General features: G+C 35.2%; 1 protein-coding gene across 1 annotated transcript in view; it reads right to left on the minus strand.

The window, feature by feature from the left end:
• Window positions 1-16,053, minus strand: part of ABCA10 (ATP binding cassette subfamily A member 10) — a 79,984-nt gene that overhangs the window by 15,720 nt on the left and 48,211 nt on the right. The window contains 6 exon segments of the mRNA XM_034942790.3: window positions 313-393; window positions 1,202-1,266; window positions 1,269-1,320; window positions 10,487-10,600; window positions 10,813-10,983; window positions 11,609-11,716. Of these exon segments, the coding sequence (XP_034798681.3) occupies window positions 313-393; window positions 1,202-1,266; window positions 1,269-1,320; window positions 10,487-10,600; window positions 10,813-10,983; window positions 11,609-11,716 (591 nt within the window).

A 16,053-nucleotide genomic window follows, 5' to 3' on the forward strand; every position in this document is an offset into this window, starting at 1 on the left:
TACTTGATTCTGAGCCATACACCATATGCTGCATTTCTTACATACTGCCTCAAATTGTCTTTGGATACATATCAACAATGTCTATCACAATAACAGCAACCAAACCTTTAAATGTTCTAGTATGTATTATATTATCTGTGAATCTATTTTTAAAATATCTTTAGTTCTTGCTGCCATTATATTGGAATGGAAAATACAGAAAGAGTGGGTATTTTAAGACATTTAAATTTGGCATACCTTGAATAAGATTTCACGGGGCTATGAATCTTATGCAATATATATATATATATTTAGGTAGAAAATGTTCCTTACTATTAAGGTTGTTAAAAGAATGGTTTTATTGACTTCATTTATTCTATTGTCCAGACTGTCCAAGTTTCTCATAAAGTCGAGCTGAAAAAAACCCACCAACAGTTAAATGCAAGTTTCTCTATAAATATAAAACTTACACATTAAATACACCCACATTATACTTGATGTTCTATGGGACAACAGTAAGTATTCCATGAATTGAGATGAGAAGAGTTGTTTTCTGATGCTAAAGTCTACTGATGACCTGACATCTTTCCTTAGTTATGACCTCCAACACTGTTTATTTTCCAATTGTATGTAATAGGGATTTCCAAGTTTCTTTTTAGTGGGAGTGACAAAGTACAGAACTATGAAGTAGGCAAGATTTGCCCACAGTTCCCCAAAATTCTCAGTGGTATTTAGTTTCTGTCAGAAGTGGTTAATAGAATCATATTTTCTTTCCCTCACTCACAAGTCATACACTCCAAAAGCAATTTATTGACACTAAGTAGTATGCAATCAATAAGCCCAATAAGATTTTAGACATTGATCAACATTGAAATGAAAAACTTCTATCCCCTGGCAAGATGGATTCACCACAAGAGAGCATGTTTTATAACAATGGAAAAGTTTTAGTCCTGTCTCAGAATCACCTCTGGAATTCATAAACCACGGTTGGGCTTCCTGCTGTATTTCTGCATGGATTGACCCTCTTCCTGCTAGTATGAATAGTGATCTCAGCAAATTTGACAGCTTTCAATTTTATACAGCTTTAAAGTCTTATTTTTAGAATTTATCAGCATTGAATAACTTCAAAATTTTATAAATGCACCTGTTCCGACAATGGGTAAGGATTTTATTAATGGGCTACAAGGTCAAGACTGGAGACACAGTAGGTAACACTGCTTACCTGGATCAATAACATGACATACCCCAGCAAAGTGAAGGAAGGTATGAAAATCATGCACAAAATTAATTGAGTTTTTCATATTGAGTTGATACCATAATTGTGGATACACATATTAAGATCTAGAAAAAAATCCAGAAGTATTATAATTTTCTCAGTTATATTTGATATCTTAAGATATTTCCTGTGAATAACCTGTTTTCCTGGGAGATACTGCCATTTTCAACTTTTACCTCACAGATAGAAATATTCTTAGGATATCCTCTTTAGGAAGTCTCAAACTTTCACTGCAACTAAAACATAGGATTACAATAAGGTCTGTCATAAATACCTTAAAGATTTTGCACTACCCAGTAGGGATAAACAGCAACAATAAAAGAAGGTGATATAACATTATTTATTTTGTCTATTATAATAAATCTTAATATGTTTTCAGTACAAGGATACAGTGAAGAATTAACTGATGATATGACTTGGGAACTTAAAAGGCAAAATAAACTTTGAGGTCGGTGTTTATTGCCATATCTAAGCAGTCAGAGAAATGTAAGAATTATCAGTCTTGATATCCAAGGTAGGAATATTGAACAGTTTAGAACATTCCCAGAGGTAAATTATATGGTTGTCACTTTAAAGGGCAGCCCATATCCCCACTCAGACTGTTAGTCGTTTCCTAAAATGGCTCCCTGGCTCCAGTTCTTCTGCCATTCAAAATTCATATGACATTCCAAAGAGTATATACAGTTAACTCTTGAATAACATTAGTTTATTGTAGGTGGATTTTTTTCAATAAATATGTTAGAAATTTGGGTGAAGATTTGTGACAATTTGAAAACCTCACAGATGAACCACATTGTCTAGACATATTGAAAAAAATTAAAGAAAAATTAGGTATATCATGAATGCATAAAATATATGTAGATATTAGTCTATTTTGTCATTTACCACTGTAAACTATAAACAAATCTATTATGAAAAGTTAAACTATATCAAAACATGCATAGAAACTCTTACATACCATACATGTTGCCATTAGCAATCAAGAAAAATGTAAACATAAAGATGCAGAATTAAATCATGACTGCATAAAATTAACTGTAGAACACACTGTACTACTGTAATAATTTTGTAGTCACCTCATGTTGCTACTGTGATGAGCTCAAGTGTTGTAAATATTCCCTTAAAATGCTGTGTGAGGCTAATCATCTTATTCTCAAGCAAATGGCATATCTCAGTAAAAAGTGGCTTCTCATGGTTCTTGCAGATCTTTCATTGTGTTTAGTGCAATACCATAAACTTTGAATAATACCATAGGACCTAGGAATTGCCACTAGTGATTCCAGAAGTTCTCCCAAGAAGCAGAGAAAAGTCATGAGATTACAAAAAAAAAAAGGTTGAATTGCTTGATATGTACCATAGATTGGGGTCTGCAGTTGCAGTTGCCTGCCATTTTGAAATAAATAAATCCAGTGTAAGGACGATTGTAAAATAAGAAAAGGATATTTATGCATCTGTCACTGTAGCCACACCAGCAGGCACAAAAACCTTGCACTTTTTTTGAAATACTTTTTTATCTCACATTGATGATCCAACTTTCATACCTATAGGCTTTAATACAATTTGAGAAAAAGTGAAGTCATTATATGACAACTTAAATAAAAGGTTAAAGATCTAAAGCTGGAGAATGTAATGCCCTCAAAGGATGCTTTGTTAATTTTAGAAAGAGGTTTAACTTAAAAAATGTCAAGATAACAGAGAAAGCAGCTTCTGCCAATCAAGAGGCAGCAGACAAGCTCCCAGATGCTATTAATAAAATCATTGAAGAGTAAGTGTATCTGCCTGAACGCGTTTTTAATGCAGATGGAAGTGCCCTATTCTGGGGGGAAAAATGCCACAAAGGACACTGATTAGTAGAAAACAGAATCAAGCACCAGGATTTAACGTAGAAAAGGATAGGCTATTTGTGCAAATGCAATTGGGTTGATGATCAGTACTGCCATTATCTATAAAAGCTGATAACACTCAAGACTTGAAGGGAAAAGATAAACACCAATTGCCAGTCTTTTGGTTATACAACAAGAAGACCTGGACAATGAGAACCCTTTTTCTGGATTAGTTCCATGGATGCTTTGTCCCTAAAGTCAGCAAGTATCTTGCCAGTAAGGAACTGCCTTTTAAAGTTATTTTGCTACTGGACAGCACCCTTGCTAACCCAGAACCATGTGAGTTCAACACTGACGGCAACAAAGCGGTCTGCTTGCTCCCAAACACATCTCTAATCCAACCTCTAGATCAGGGGTCATAAGAACTTTTCAGGCTCATTACACACAGTACTCTATGGAAAGGATTGTCAACATCATAGAAGAGAACCCAATAGAGAGAACATATGAAAGTCTGGAAGGATTCCACCATTGGAGATGCCATTGTTATAGAAAGAGCTGTGAAAGCCATCAAGCCTGAAACAATAAATTGCTGCTGAAGAAAATTGTGTCCAGATGTTGTGCATGACTTCACAGGATTTACAATAGAACTAAACACAGAAATAAAAAAGAGATTGTAGATAGGGCAAATAGGGTGGGGAGTGAAGGGTTTCAAGACCTGGATCTTGGAGAAATTCAATAACTAATAGACACCACACCAGAGAAATTAACACAAGACAATTTGATGGAAAGGAGGGTTTCCATTGCCAGATGATGAGAAAGAAGATGTAGAAGAAGCAGTGCCAGAAAAAGAATTGACATTAGACAATCTGAAAGAAGGATTCTGATTATTCAAGGCTCCTTTTGACTTATTTTATGACATGGAATCTTCTATGATACAGGCACTGAAACAAAAGCAAACAGAGGGAAAAGGATTGGAGCTATATGGAGATATTTTTGGAGAAATAAAAAAGCAAAAAGTAAGACAGAAATTATAATATATTTCTGTAAAGTTACACCAAGTGTGTCTGTCTCTCCCGCCTCCCCTTCCACCTCTTCCACCTCTGACACCCCTAAGACAGCAAGACCAACTCCTGCTCTACCTTCTCTTCCTTCTTGGCCTACTTAATATGAAGACAACAAGAATGAAGACCAAGAATGATAATCCACCTCTACTTAATGAATAGTAAATATATCTTTCTTATGACTTTCTTAATAACATTTTCTTTTCTCTAGCTTACTTTATTGTGAGAATACAGTATATAATTTATATATACAAAATACACGTTAAGCAACTATGTTATCAGTAAGATTTCAGTCAACAATAGGCTATGAGTAGTTAAGTTTTAGAGAGTCAAAAGTTACACATGAATTTTCAATTGCATGGGGGTAGGGGGTTGGTGCCTCTTACTCCGACGTTGTTCAAGGGTCAAATATATTTTGATTTGAACAGGAATCATTCTCTTTTATATTCCATTGAATGTAAGTCCTCTGATTGCAGAAAATTTGTTTTGTTCATGGTTATATCCCAAGCAAAGTATCTGGCACATAGGAAGATACAATCAATATGAATGAATGAATAAATATTGGGAAGGGCAAAGAATAAGGAGGATATCTATTTCTCTGTTTTTATTCACCAAATAATCAAAAAATATGCATATTAACAGTGCAGTTGATACAAAACACTTTGTTAAATAGTTACTGTAGTTACAGGAATAAAATTGGAGGAAGAAAAGGAAGATGACACGGTTTGGCTCTGTCTCCCAACCAAATCTCATCTTGTAGCTCCCATAATTCCCATGTGTTGTGGAAGGGACCCAGTGGGAGATGACTGAGTTATGATGGCAGGTCTTTCCTGTGCTGTTCTCATGATAGTGGATGGGACCAACAAGATCTGATGGTTTTCAAAACAGGAGTTGCCCTGCACAAGCTCTCTCTTTGCCTACTGCCATCCATGTAAGATGTGACTTGATCCTCCTTGCCTTCTGCCATGATTGTGAGGCTTCCCCAGCCACATGGAACTGTGAGTTCTCCATTAAGCCTCTTTGTAATCTTGGGTATATCTTTATCAGCAGTGTGAAAACAGACTAATACAGAAGAAGAGGATAATAATTCCTATTGAGTACTTCATGAACATTTACTATTTATCAAATATTTTAATGAGCAGTTTACCAGCACCATAATAGTTTATGCTCTTTTAAAATCTCAATCCTAAAACACTAGAAAGTACTACTGTTATTATACATATATTCTGATGTTTAAATAACTGAACCTCAAAAGAACTGAAATAATGTGTTCAATTTCTTATAGCTACTAAGTGTCAGACCATTGAGGATTAAAACCTGGGGCTATCTAACTCTAGAGCCAAAATTCTTAATCATTATACTTTCCTAAGGGATATTGTATCAGTCAACTGTCCATACATCAAGTCAATATATAATGTATTGGATACCATGAACTTATATATACAAAACAGATGTTTCTAAAAGCCTAAAACAGAGAAGCAGACATTTGTGAACTGGAAGATTCACTATGTAAAGATATCATTTCTCCCCCAAAGTAATTTATAGATTCAATGCAATCCCAATTAATATCACTTCTTGTGGAATTTGACAAGAAGATTCTAAAAAGTGCACGCAAATGCAAAGAATCAAAAACAGCCAAGATACTTAAAAAAGAACAAGGTGGGAAGGTTTGCTCTCTCAAATAAAGCTACCATAATTGAGACAGCATGGTATTGATGTACAAATAGAAAAACAGATTAATGGAAGAAATCAGAAAGGCCAGGAATAGTCTTGATTGATAACAAAGGTAGCACTGCAAAGCAGTGAGATAATGATATGGACAAGTGGATATATAAATATGATACATATCAAAAAGGCATATAAACAGTGTTTCTTCCATATGTACAAGAAAAATTTTCTGAAGGAATAAACAATATAAACTGAAATAAGCTCAGGGTTTCATCAGCTTATTTTATAAACATTGTGTATACTTCAGAATCTCCTCAAAGATTTAGTGGCCATAGTATTTGTAATTATTAAAGGTATTGCTCTAACAAAATATATAGCAATATATCTTCAGTATTCTATAAAAATTAAGTTAGATTTTCTGGCCGGGCATGGTGGTTCAATCCTGTAATCCTAACACTTTGGGAGGCCAAGGTAGGCGGGTCACCTGAGGTCAGGAGTTCAGGACCAGCCTGGCCAAGATGGTGAAACTCTGTCTTTATTAAAAATAAAAAATTCCTGGGCATGGTGGCGCACACCTGTAGTCCCAGCTACTCAGGAAGCTGAGGCAGGAGAATCACTTGAACCCGCGAGGTGAAGGTTGCAGTGAGCCGAGATCGCCCCACTGCACTCCAGCCTGGGCAACAGAGTGAGATTCCGTCTCAAAAAAAAAAAAAAAATTACGTTAGATTTTGTAAATCTAACAATGCAAGTGAAGAATGTATCTTTGACCATCTTGCTTCTTTCATCTTTATTCCATTCCTTTTTGTCTTCTTACTACACTAATTACCACATCTATATTGTTTTACTCATCAAAAAAAAAAAATAATAAGTCTTCCATTAACCGTTCCTTCTGGCAAGCAATGATAGCAACAACAATGCCTTGTAAGGAGTAATTAAACACTTCCTGTTTCTGCTTCTGCATTCTATATTTATTCTTCCATCTGCTACAAACTGTATTCTGCATTCACTGCTTTATAAAACTGCAGTCTCAAAGTTAGTTGTAGACATCTGTATGTAGAGATATGATGTAACAGATACCCTAAAGGGTCTTACCCATACTGTACAATTAAATTTTGGGAAATTGAAACAACTGTCCCTTACATACACTGCTAGTTTCAAGGGAAAAAAAAAAGTGAGGAAATTCTTCAAGGACAAAAACAAAGCCTGAAACCCAACTTGGACCATTAAGTAAACACAAAATCTGCTTGGGCTGAGGACAAGTCCCCATATCAGCCCATGAGTTAGGAAGATATGATTTGGGTTCTCTTTAAAGTCATTCCCTGCAAAGACCTTTAAGAGACTAAAATGAAACCCTCTTGATGGGAATTCCTTGTAAATCCCATATTGAGGCATGATACTCTAAGTTGGCTTGTACAATTCTACACTGCATGTCTCACAAAAGTAAGTGAAAATCTTTTGGGGATGAAAACATCCCTAATACAGAGTCTTCGGAGTTCCACACTTTAAGGTCAACCAAGTATGAGCTCCTCTCCCCGACAAAAACTTATCAAACATATAAGGCAATAAGCACTAGATGACTTTTGAGACTAGAATTGTCAAACGACAAGTAGAAATGTTGTTTTCAATGAAATGTTGAAATAAATCAAATATGAAATATAGAACAATAACAAGTAACAAAAGATTAGGAGAAATAACTAAGCATATTTTAAATAGAACCAAAAAGAGTTTTGGAAAACAAAATTGAAATTTTAAGTAGTCAATGAGAAAAAATAATTTAGATGCAGATGAATTTAAAACAAGTGAATTGGAAGAAACGTCTGAAGCTTCCCCAGAAGGCAGCAAGGACAAGGACATGGAAAATTTGAATGAAATGCTAACAGATGTAGAGAATAGTATGAAAAGCTAATATTATCTCAGTAGAGACTTTAAGTCAGACAGGCAATATCTGAAGTGGTATTGGCTGAGAATTTTCCTAAACTGAAGACAGAAATGAATTCCAGGCATCCCAATTTATACAAAAATAAAGATAAATAGAAAATCACACCTAGAAACATTGTAATGAAAGCTAAAGTCAGAGAAGGTTAGTCAATGAGAGAGCCTCTGCAAAGGATAGCAACTGACTGATAGCAGACATCTGAACAGTTAAAATGTAAGCAACAAGAGAGTGAATTTTCAAAGTGATAAGAGAAAATGATTGTCAACCTAGAAATGCATAAGCAGCCAAATTATGTTTTAAGAATGAGAGTGAAAAAAGATTTTTTTTAAACTACGAGAGTTTATAGCTAACTGACCTGTTAAAGGAATACATAAATTATGCATTTTGGGAAGCCAAAAAAAAAAAAAAAAAAAGATTGATCTCAAAAGGGAGGAAAAAAAGACTAAAATCCAAGTATGAATAGTGAACAAATAGATTGATTTAAAATGTACACAAATCTTTTTTAAGTTCTTAAAATGTTAATAAAAATGCTTATTTGAGGGATTAAAAAAAGAAAACCAAAACACTAGACAATAGCATGTAAGTAGGGTAAGAAATTATTAATAATAAAATCCTCAAAATATGGTGTTGGAAGTAATTAAGATATTTATTAACTTTAGGCTTTGTTAAGTTTAGCACATAAAAATTTTTTCAGGGGTGTTATGGGCTGAATTTTGCCTCCCCAAAATATATATGTTTAAATTTTAACCCCCAGTAGCTCAGAACATGACTATATTTAGAAATAGTCTCTAAATGGGTAATTAAGTTTAAAGGATGCCATTGCAGGAGTCCCTAACCCAATGTGACTATTGTCCTTATAAGAAGGGGAGATTAGGACACAGACACGTCCAAAGGGAAGACCATGAGAAGACCTGGAAGAAGATGGCCCTCTATAAGCCAATGGGAGAGGCCTCAGAAGAAATCAACCTTGCCAATAGCTTGACCGTGGACTTCTGACCTCTAGAATTGTGAGAAAATAATTCTGTTCCTTAAGCCTCCCAGTCTGTAGTACTTTATTATGGCAGCCCTAGCAAATTAATACAAAGTAATAAAATATAGATTATGACTTTCAAACCAAAAAAAAGAAAAATATGGAATAAAAACAAATTCAAACAAACAAAAAAGGGAAGAAAAAAGAGAAATCACATACACAAAGCAAAAAGTAAAATAGTGTAACCTCAAGAATATCAAAAATCACAATAAACTCATTAAATTAAAAGCAGGTTGTTAAGTCTGAATTAAAAAACAAATAAAATCCAACTATATTTCTTTTACAAGAGACAGGCATTAAAGCATAAGAACAATGAAAGTTAAAAGTAAACACAAGTGGCAAAAAAGATTTATCAAGCAAATACTGAACAAAAGAAATCTGGTGTACCTATATTAATATGAGACACATTTGACTTTATGGCCAAAAACTATAAGAATAAATAGGGCTGGTGTATAATCATTCCAGACTTCAATGCACCAAACAAAATAGTTTCAAACTATACAAAGCAAAATTGGATTAAATTAAAAAGTGAAACTGACAAGCCTACCTTTACAATGGAATTAGAAGAGAAAAAAATAAAGATCAATGACTAATGCCGATGGTTAAGAAGACATTACCCTTGGTTATGATATTTGACCATTGTAGTACAACCATTGATAAAACTGGCCCAAGGAATTACGTGATTAGCTGTCACAGGGATGCGACTTGGAAGCTTAGAAGCAATTTAGTAGCCTTTAGGATTTCTGCTGACATACTGAATTCTCCAACTGGTTGTGTTTGTGATATTCCTGTTTATACTAAATCCAACTTTTAAATACTACTCACAAAGGCCAACCAATGTAACTGTAACAGCTCCAGTGAAGTAAAACTTTGGTCCTTTTACCCTAATCCCTTCACCCTGTCCACAGAAAGAGAAAGGAAAATCCAGAAGAAGAAGAAGAAAAAAAGAGAGAGTCAAAGTGTAGACCTTGCTCTCTTTCTCACCGCTGATCCCCAAACTAAGGGCGTGCCTAAGATGAGCCTGGGGAGAGAGTTTTACATTGCTTAAGAAAGTTATGATTTGGACTTGACCAACCTTTTAGATTTTTTTTAGTTCTTTAAGTGAATCTTACTTAACAAAATTGGACTGTTTTAATGTTTGAAATGGTCAGAAAGCTATAGTAACTGCTTAAGATATCAGCTAGTGATAGGGAAGGAGATGCAGTAGCATATGCCTGAAGTAATAAGTAAATTATTTATTAAGAAAACAGTTTCTTATTTATTTTATTCATCTATATAGCCCCCTATCATGCTTGTTGTTTGTTTGTTTTTTAAGGAAGGAGAATTATTTAAGAGAAAAACATCACTGAGTTGAGAGGCCTGGGTTTAAGTCTGATTCTTTTCAGTTTTTCCCACTCTGTAAAATGAAGAAATGTCCTGAATGATCTGGTCTTTCAGCTGTTACATGCCATGGTTTCTACATATATTTTACTTCTTTCCAAAGAAACAGAGTTCTAAAAAAGAAACCTCAAAGAACAAATGGGAAATAAAGGACATAAAATGAACAAAACATTCTGAACCCATAAACATGGTACAACAATAATGAAAGTACAAAAGAAAAACAAACAAAAAACCCTCCATTCTCTTCTAAGCAAAGTATTTATACTTAAATTTGCATTTTAAAAAACTTTAAGGAAATTTAATATAAATGTGCACGCATGTATATATACTTACAATAAAAAAGCCAAAAGACCAAAAGCCATTATTTTTTCTCCACTTGCGAAAGATGAATGAAAGCACATATGTGAGGAATATAAGAGAAACTGCACAACCAATTATGCATACCACCTGCAAATAATAAGGATCAATGGCAAGATTAGAAATGGCACGTCATAGAGGGAAAGAGGAGGGGAGATAATCAGGTCATAAAGCTGCCTAAGGCAATTTTCTTATTTTCTTGCATATTACATGCCTTTTGCTAATGACAAAACATTCATGAAAATGAATTTTCATTTTGATTCTACTATTATAATTGGCTTGTGGAAAAAGTGATCACTTACCAAAACAAACATGAGTTCCCATGAAAGCTGGAATCCCAGAAATATGAAGTAGTAAATTAAATGTATTGAAAAGAGAATCAAGAAGTATAATGGAATGTCCACCAGAGCCTGTCCACACCAGTATGCTGAAGGCCAGAGGCCTGAAATCCATAACTGGGATTGAACATTTTTCTGACAAAGAATAGAAGGGACAGAGGAAGGGATCTTAGTTTGAAAAGATGTTGTGGTTATGTAAAAAAAAATTGTTTAATAAATTTTAGAAATAGTATGTTATAGTGTCTGTGTGACAAAAAGCATCCTCCTAAGTATCTAGCATCTCCAATGGAAATGTGTAGTTATTGGTTCAACAGAAAAGTATCAGCTATTTTTAAAGTTAATTTACCCATTGATACAGATTAATGAAGATGACTACACTATATATTTTTAAAGCCCAGTTTATTAAAGCGTAGTTAAATAATTGGAAACACTGTATGTCTGACATTTTATGCTATAGTTAAAAATCTAAATTCCCTTTGGAACTGTGAAATAACTGCATGGATCAAACAGTACCACATCTTCATCCCTGAAGTTTATTTAGCATGATTTCCCTTACAGCTGTGGCAATTTTATTGTGCTAAATGGTAAACTTTCTGACCTCTTTGAAATCATGTGTTTACTATAATCTATACTGATATTAGATTGTAATGTATGTGTAAAAACATTAACCAAAGTACAACTGTGTGTGTATAAAACAATAAAATTGCAATTACTAAAGTCAAATAAAATCAATCTCAATCTAATTTCCTCTCTCTCTCACTTTATAATCGCTGATGCTGCTCATGCCGATAAAAGGAGAAATGCAGTTTGTGATCAACAACAAAAATATGGACCCATCTATAAAACCAAGATCCAGCACTATATCATCCTGAAAGATGAAAACACATCAGTAAGCTGTTGCAATTGTTACAAATTATACAAACATTATAAGATACGTTTCCAGGAAATAATGAAAAACTCTGGAAGCATTCACCTGATTTAAGAAGCAAAGAGACAAGCAAACATGTTTTGTTAACCTTAGTGGCAGGTTCCATTCCCAGGAACAGCATGATATAAAAGAAATTGAAAATCTCAATTTTATATGTATATACGGTAGTCTCCCGTTTCCACAGGGGATATATTCCAAGACTCCAAGTGGATGCCTGAAACCTGGATAGTACCAAACCCTATACATAATATGTTTTTTTAATCTGATAACTGAAATGGCTACTAAGTGACTAATGGGTAACATGTACAGTGTGGACACACCAAACAAAGGGATGATTCACTTCCTGGGTGGGAAGCAGGACAGGGCAAGATTTCATCATGCTACTCAGAACAGCATGCAATTTAAAACATATGAATTATTTATTTCTGGAATTTTCCGTTTAATATTTTAGAACTACAGTTGACCAAAGGTAACTGAAACATCAGAAAGCAAAATCACTGTGAAGGGGGACTACTGTACTTAGAGGGCATGAGCAGTTTCTCTTTTACATTTACATCTGATATTTTAGGGAGCTACAGTTATCATATCTGAAGCACTGAGTTAAGTTGTCATTTGTTCCAGTTCCCTATTTCCAAGTTGGCCTCTAATAGTGATTGTTGTGAAGCTGGACTTATGCTTAGGCATTATGCCTAACTACGTGCAAGATACAATTAGAAGAGAGCAAATCTTCCCTGCCTACATAATTTGACTTCTAAAATTGTTTAAATTAAACAATTGTCAAGGCATTGAGGGGTCTTTAAGTTTTTTTCAAGACACTGTAATTTATTATTATTATGACAAAAAAAATCTAAAGAAAAGGAGTGCAGAAAAGGTAAGTTTTTGTCATAAATGCAGGTGCAGGTGGAAGGGCAAAAAAGAAGCAATGAAAAGGTTGTTCTAAGAGTATTAGTAAAGATGTGGGAAGAACCAGATTACCAGGGGCTAAATAAATGCACAATCATCAGTGTAAGGGAAGGGTAACACTTATGACTCCATATCCCTGCTTCCCAGTATCACCCCTGGGAAAGGATATTACCCATGTTGTTGATCCTGTTGCTTAATATTAAATGGGCCAATGTCATTGGTTGATGCACATATCTGTTTTCCTCTCTAAGAATCGGACAAGACTTCATCATGCTACTCAGAACAGTGTGCAATTTAAAACTGATAAATTATTTCTAGAATTTTCTATTTAATATTTTTCAACCATGGTTGACCAAGGGTAACCGAAACCGCAGAAAGCAAAATCATAGATAAAGGGGGACTACTGTACTTAGAGTGTACAAGCAGTTTGGGTCCAACTAAAGAGATACCTTTTTCCTCCTTTATATCCTGCACTCTCTACTTGGGTGTACTGCTTAATTTGCTACCCTAAATCTCTGCTTTTCTTTGCTCCCCCATCTCTCTTCTGCATATCCTCAACTTCATCCTAATGATTCCCAAAGTATGCATTATCTCCATCTACTTCTCTGGGTTCCTTGCTTTTAAAATATTCTACAGAAAGTATCTACTTGGGTATACTCTGCTTTATCTAATATACTAAGTCAAAAACTAATACTAGCATCTCCTCCAAATAAACTTTCCTTTTCAACTTCCCCATTTCTATCAGTAGTTTTGTGACTGTTTCAATTTCCTAAGCTACAAAATTGTCTTCTTACATGCATACCTCTTTTTTATACTTCTTTCAATCTGCCATTTAATGCTACTATTCTATGAAATTCACATGAGTTTTTCTTTTGTCACTTATTCCTCTTCCTGTATGCTGGTCCAGACACTTTTGTTAGCTTCTGTTGGTCCTTGACTGGCATTTGAATATTAATATATGGTAGGAGGATCAGGGGGTCCAGATACACAGAAGGTCAGAGCTAACCAGTGAAAGTCATTATTAGGCAGAGTTCTAATATAGGCATTGGAATCCTTCACCATTGGGATTCCAATGCCATATTAGAACTTGACTTGTGAATGTCCAATTACGTTCCTTAGTATATTTCTATTTATAACTTAAGTATATCAACTTCAGAGGCATTAGTGAGGACTAAATTAAATAATGTATAGTGAGGCCAGATGTGGTGGCTCACACCTGTAATCCCAGCACTTTGAGAGGCTGAGGCAGGTGGATCACCTGAGGTCAGGAGTTTGAGACCAGCCTGGCCAACGTGGTGAAACCCCATCTCTACTAAAAATACAAAAAAATTAGCCGGGTATGGTGGTGCGTGCCTGTAATTCCAGCTACTTGGGAGGCTGAGGCAGGAGAATCACTTGAACCCAGGAGGTGGAGGTTGCAGTGAGCTGAGATCTTGCCACTGCATGCCAGCCTGGGTGACAGAATGAGACTCCATTTCAAAAAAAAAATATATATATATTATATATATATAGTGAAATAATAATATTTTTATTTGCTACATGTAGCACTTGCTATATGGGAGGTGCTCAATAACTAAGAATAGTTGTTTTTAAGATGAAAGCACTAGAATTTAAAACAGACCAGGAAGCAATATCAGGCAAGAACCAACAAGTAGCTAAGGAACAGATGACACGTAGCTTAGTGAAGTACACATTTCAAAGTCTAGAAGGATAATAAGAAACAAAAAGGGCATAATTTTAAAATAGTGGGAAAATGAGGTTATTAAGAGAAGTCATGACAGCTTTAGAAGACACCTTCAGCAATCAGAGGCAATGTACAGCCAAATCGAGAGGCAAGTGAGCCTCACAGAATTGTGGAGATAGTGACTCTTCTATGCTAGTGGTTCTCTAAGTGTGGTCCCAGACCAGCAGCATCAACGTCACCCGGTACTTACTGGAAATGCAAGTTCTCAGACCTCACATCTGATCTACTAAATCAGAATCTCTGGGGATGGTGTCCAGTAATCTGTTTTAACAAGCCCAGCAGGTGATACTAGTGTATGTTAAAGTGGAAGCACCTCTGGTCTATGACTTCTGCTGGCATATAAATCAGCCCCAAGATTTGAGGTGTCCCTGAGAAAGGATGTTATTAAATCTGAGTAAAAGGGAAATTATGACTGAAAATAAAAATAAATTATCCTCCAAAATGGGTGAGCAGTAAAATATACTATACTAATCCCTATTCTTACTATAATTGATCATTTTGTTTGGTTATGCATGCGTAAAAGAATGAATAATTATGGTTTTCTTTAAAAAGAAAATACCTGTTTCTGGTGAAAATGCAACAACTAGAAAAAGACTGAAATTCTTAACTTTCCTAAAGAAACACAATTTCCATTTGAATATTTTAAAAGTTATTCATGAGGGACTAAGAGAGAACTCACCTTCCCTGGATCCACAGGAGACAATTTAATATCCAAATTGCTTCCTTGACAAGCCTTCCGAACATTAATTTTGTCTAGATTTATATACATTGCAAGAGAAGAAGGTTATGTATCTATGCATCATCTCCTCTGTTTTCTGATTCGGTTTAGCAAAAAAGTAGATTAAAGAGCTCTATCTGTTGAACCCAGGAGGCGGAGGTTGCAGTGAGCCGAGATCACACCATTGCACTCCAGCTTGGGTGACAAGAGCAAAACTCTATCTCAAAAAAAAACAAAAAAACAAAAAAACAAAAAAAAAACCTCTATCTGAACCTCGTCAAAAGGGAAAAATAGAACCCCATGTAAGAGACCTACCTAACATGTTGGAGCAATCAACAACGAATGTACTTGATGTCTGGAGGTAATATGCTAAGACAAATATTCTGTGAGTTCATGAGTAATAATCTTAGTAAGCAGATTCAGAAACTAAACTCAGGTAACTGATGGGTCCCTCTGGGGCCCACTGGCCACGTGAGACCCATTCAGCTCTGTGCAGGGTGAAAGGCTACCTGGAAAAGATAAATGTGTGTCATACTGCATCTGAAGCAAAAGCCTCAAGAGTAACTTCTTTCCTCAGCTCCATTTCTATTTACTCCACCTAAGGATTAACATAACATTCCCCAAAACACTGGGGAAAAGAAAGGAGGAAGGAAGAAGCAGAACAGTCAAAAGGAAAGGTACCCTCTATCAGACTGCAGGTGATAAGGAGGTCAACCCATGCTACTTTCTGCATGAGCAGAATTTCTTTATCTTGATATTCTCTACGGAATTCTCTTTAGCAACACCCAGAGGCCGTGGCAAGCTTCCTGCTACCATTGAGGGGAAAACCCCAAATACCATCTTTCTTCCTCCAGAGCTGGCTCATGCTCAGCCAGACCTATTTTCCCTACAGAGAAAGCTTTTTTATTAAAT

The sequence above is a fragment of the Pan paniscus genome, chromosome 19, assembly GCF_029289425.2.
Source record: "Pan paniscus chromosome 19, NHGRI_mPanPan1-v2.0_pri, whole genome shotgun sequence".
Classification (NCBI taxonomy): Eukaryota; Metazoa; Chordata; class Mammalia; order Primates; family Hominidae; genus Pan; species Pan paniscus.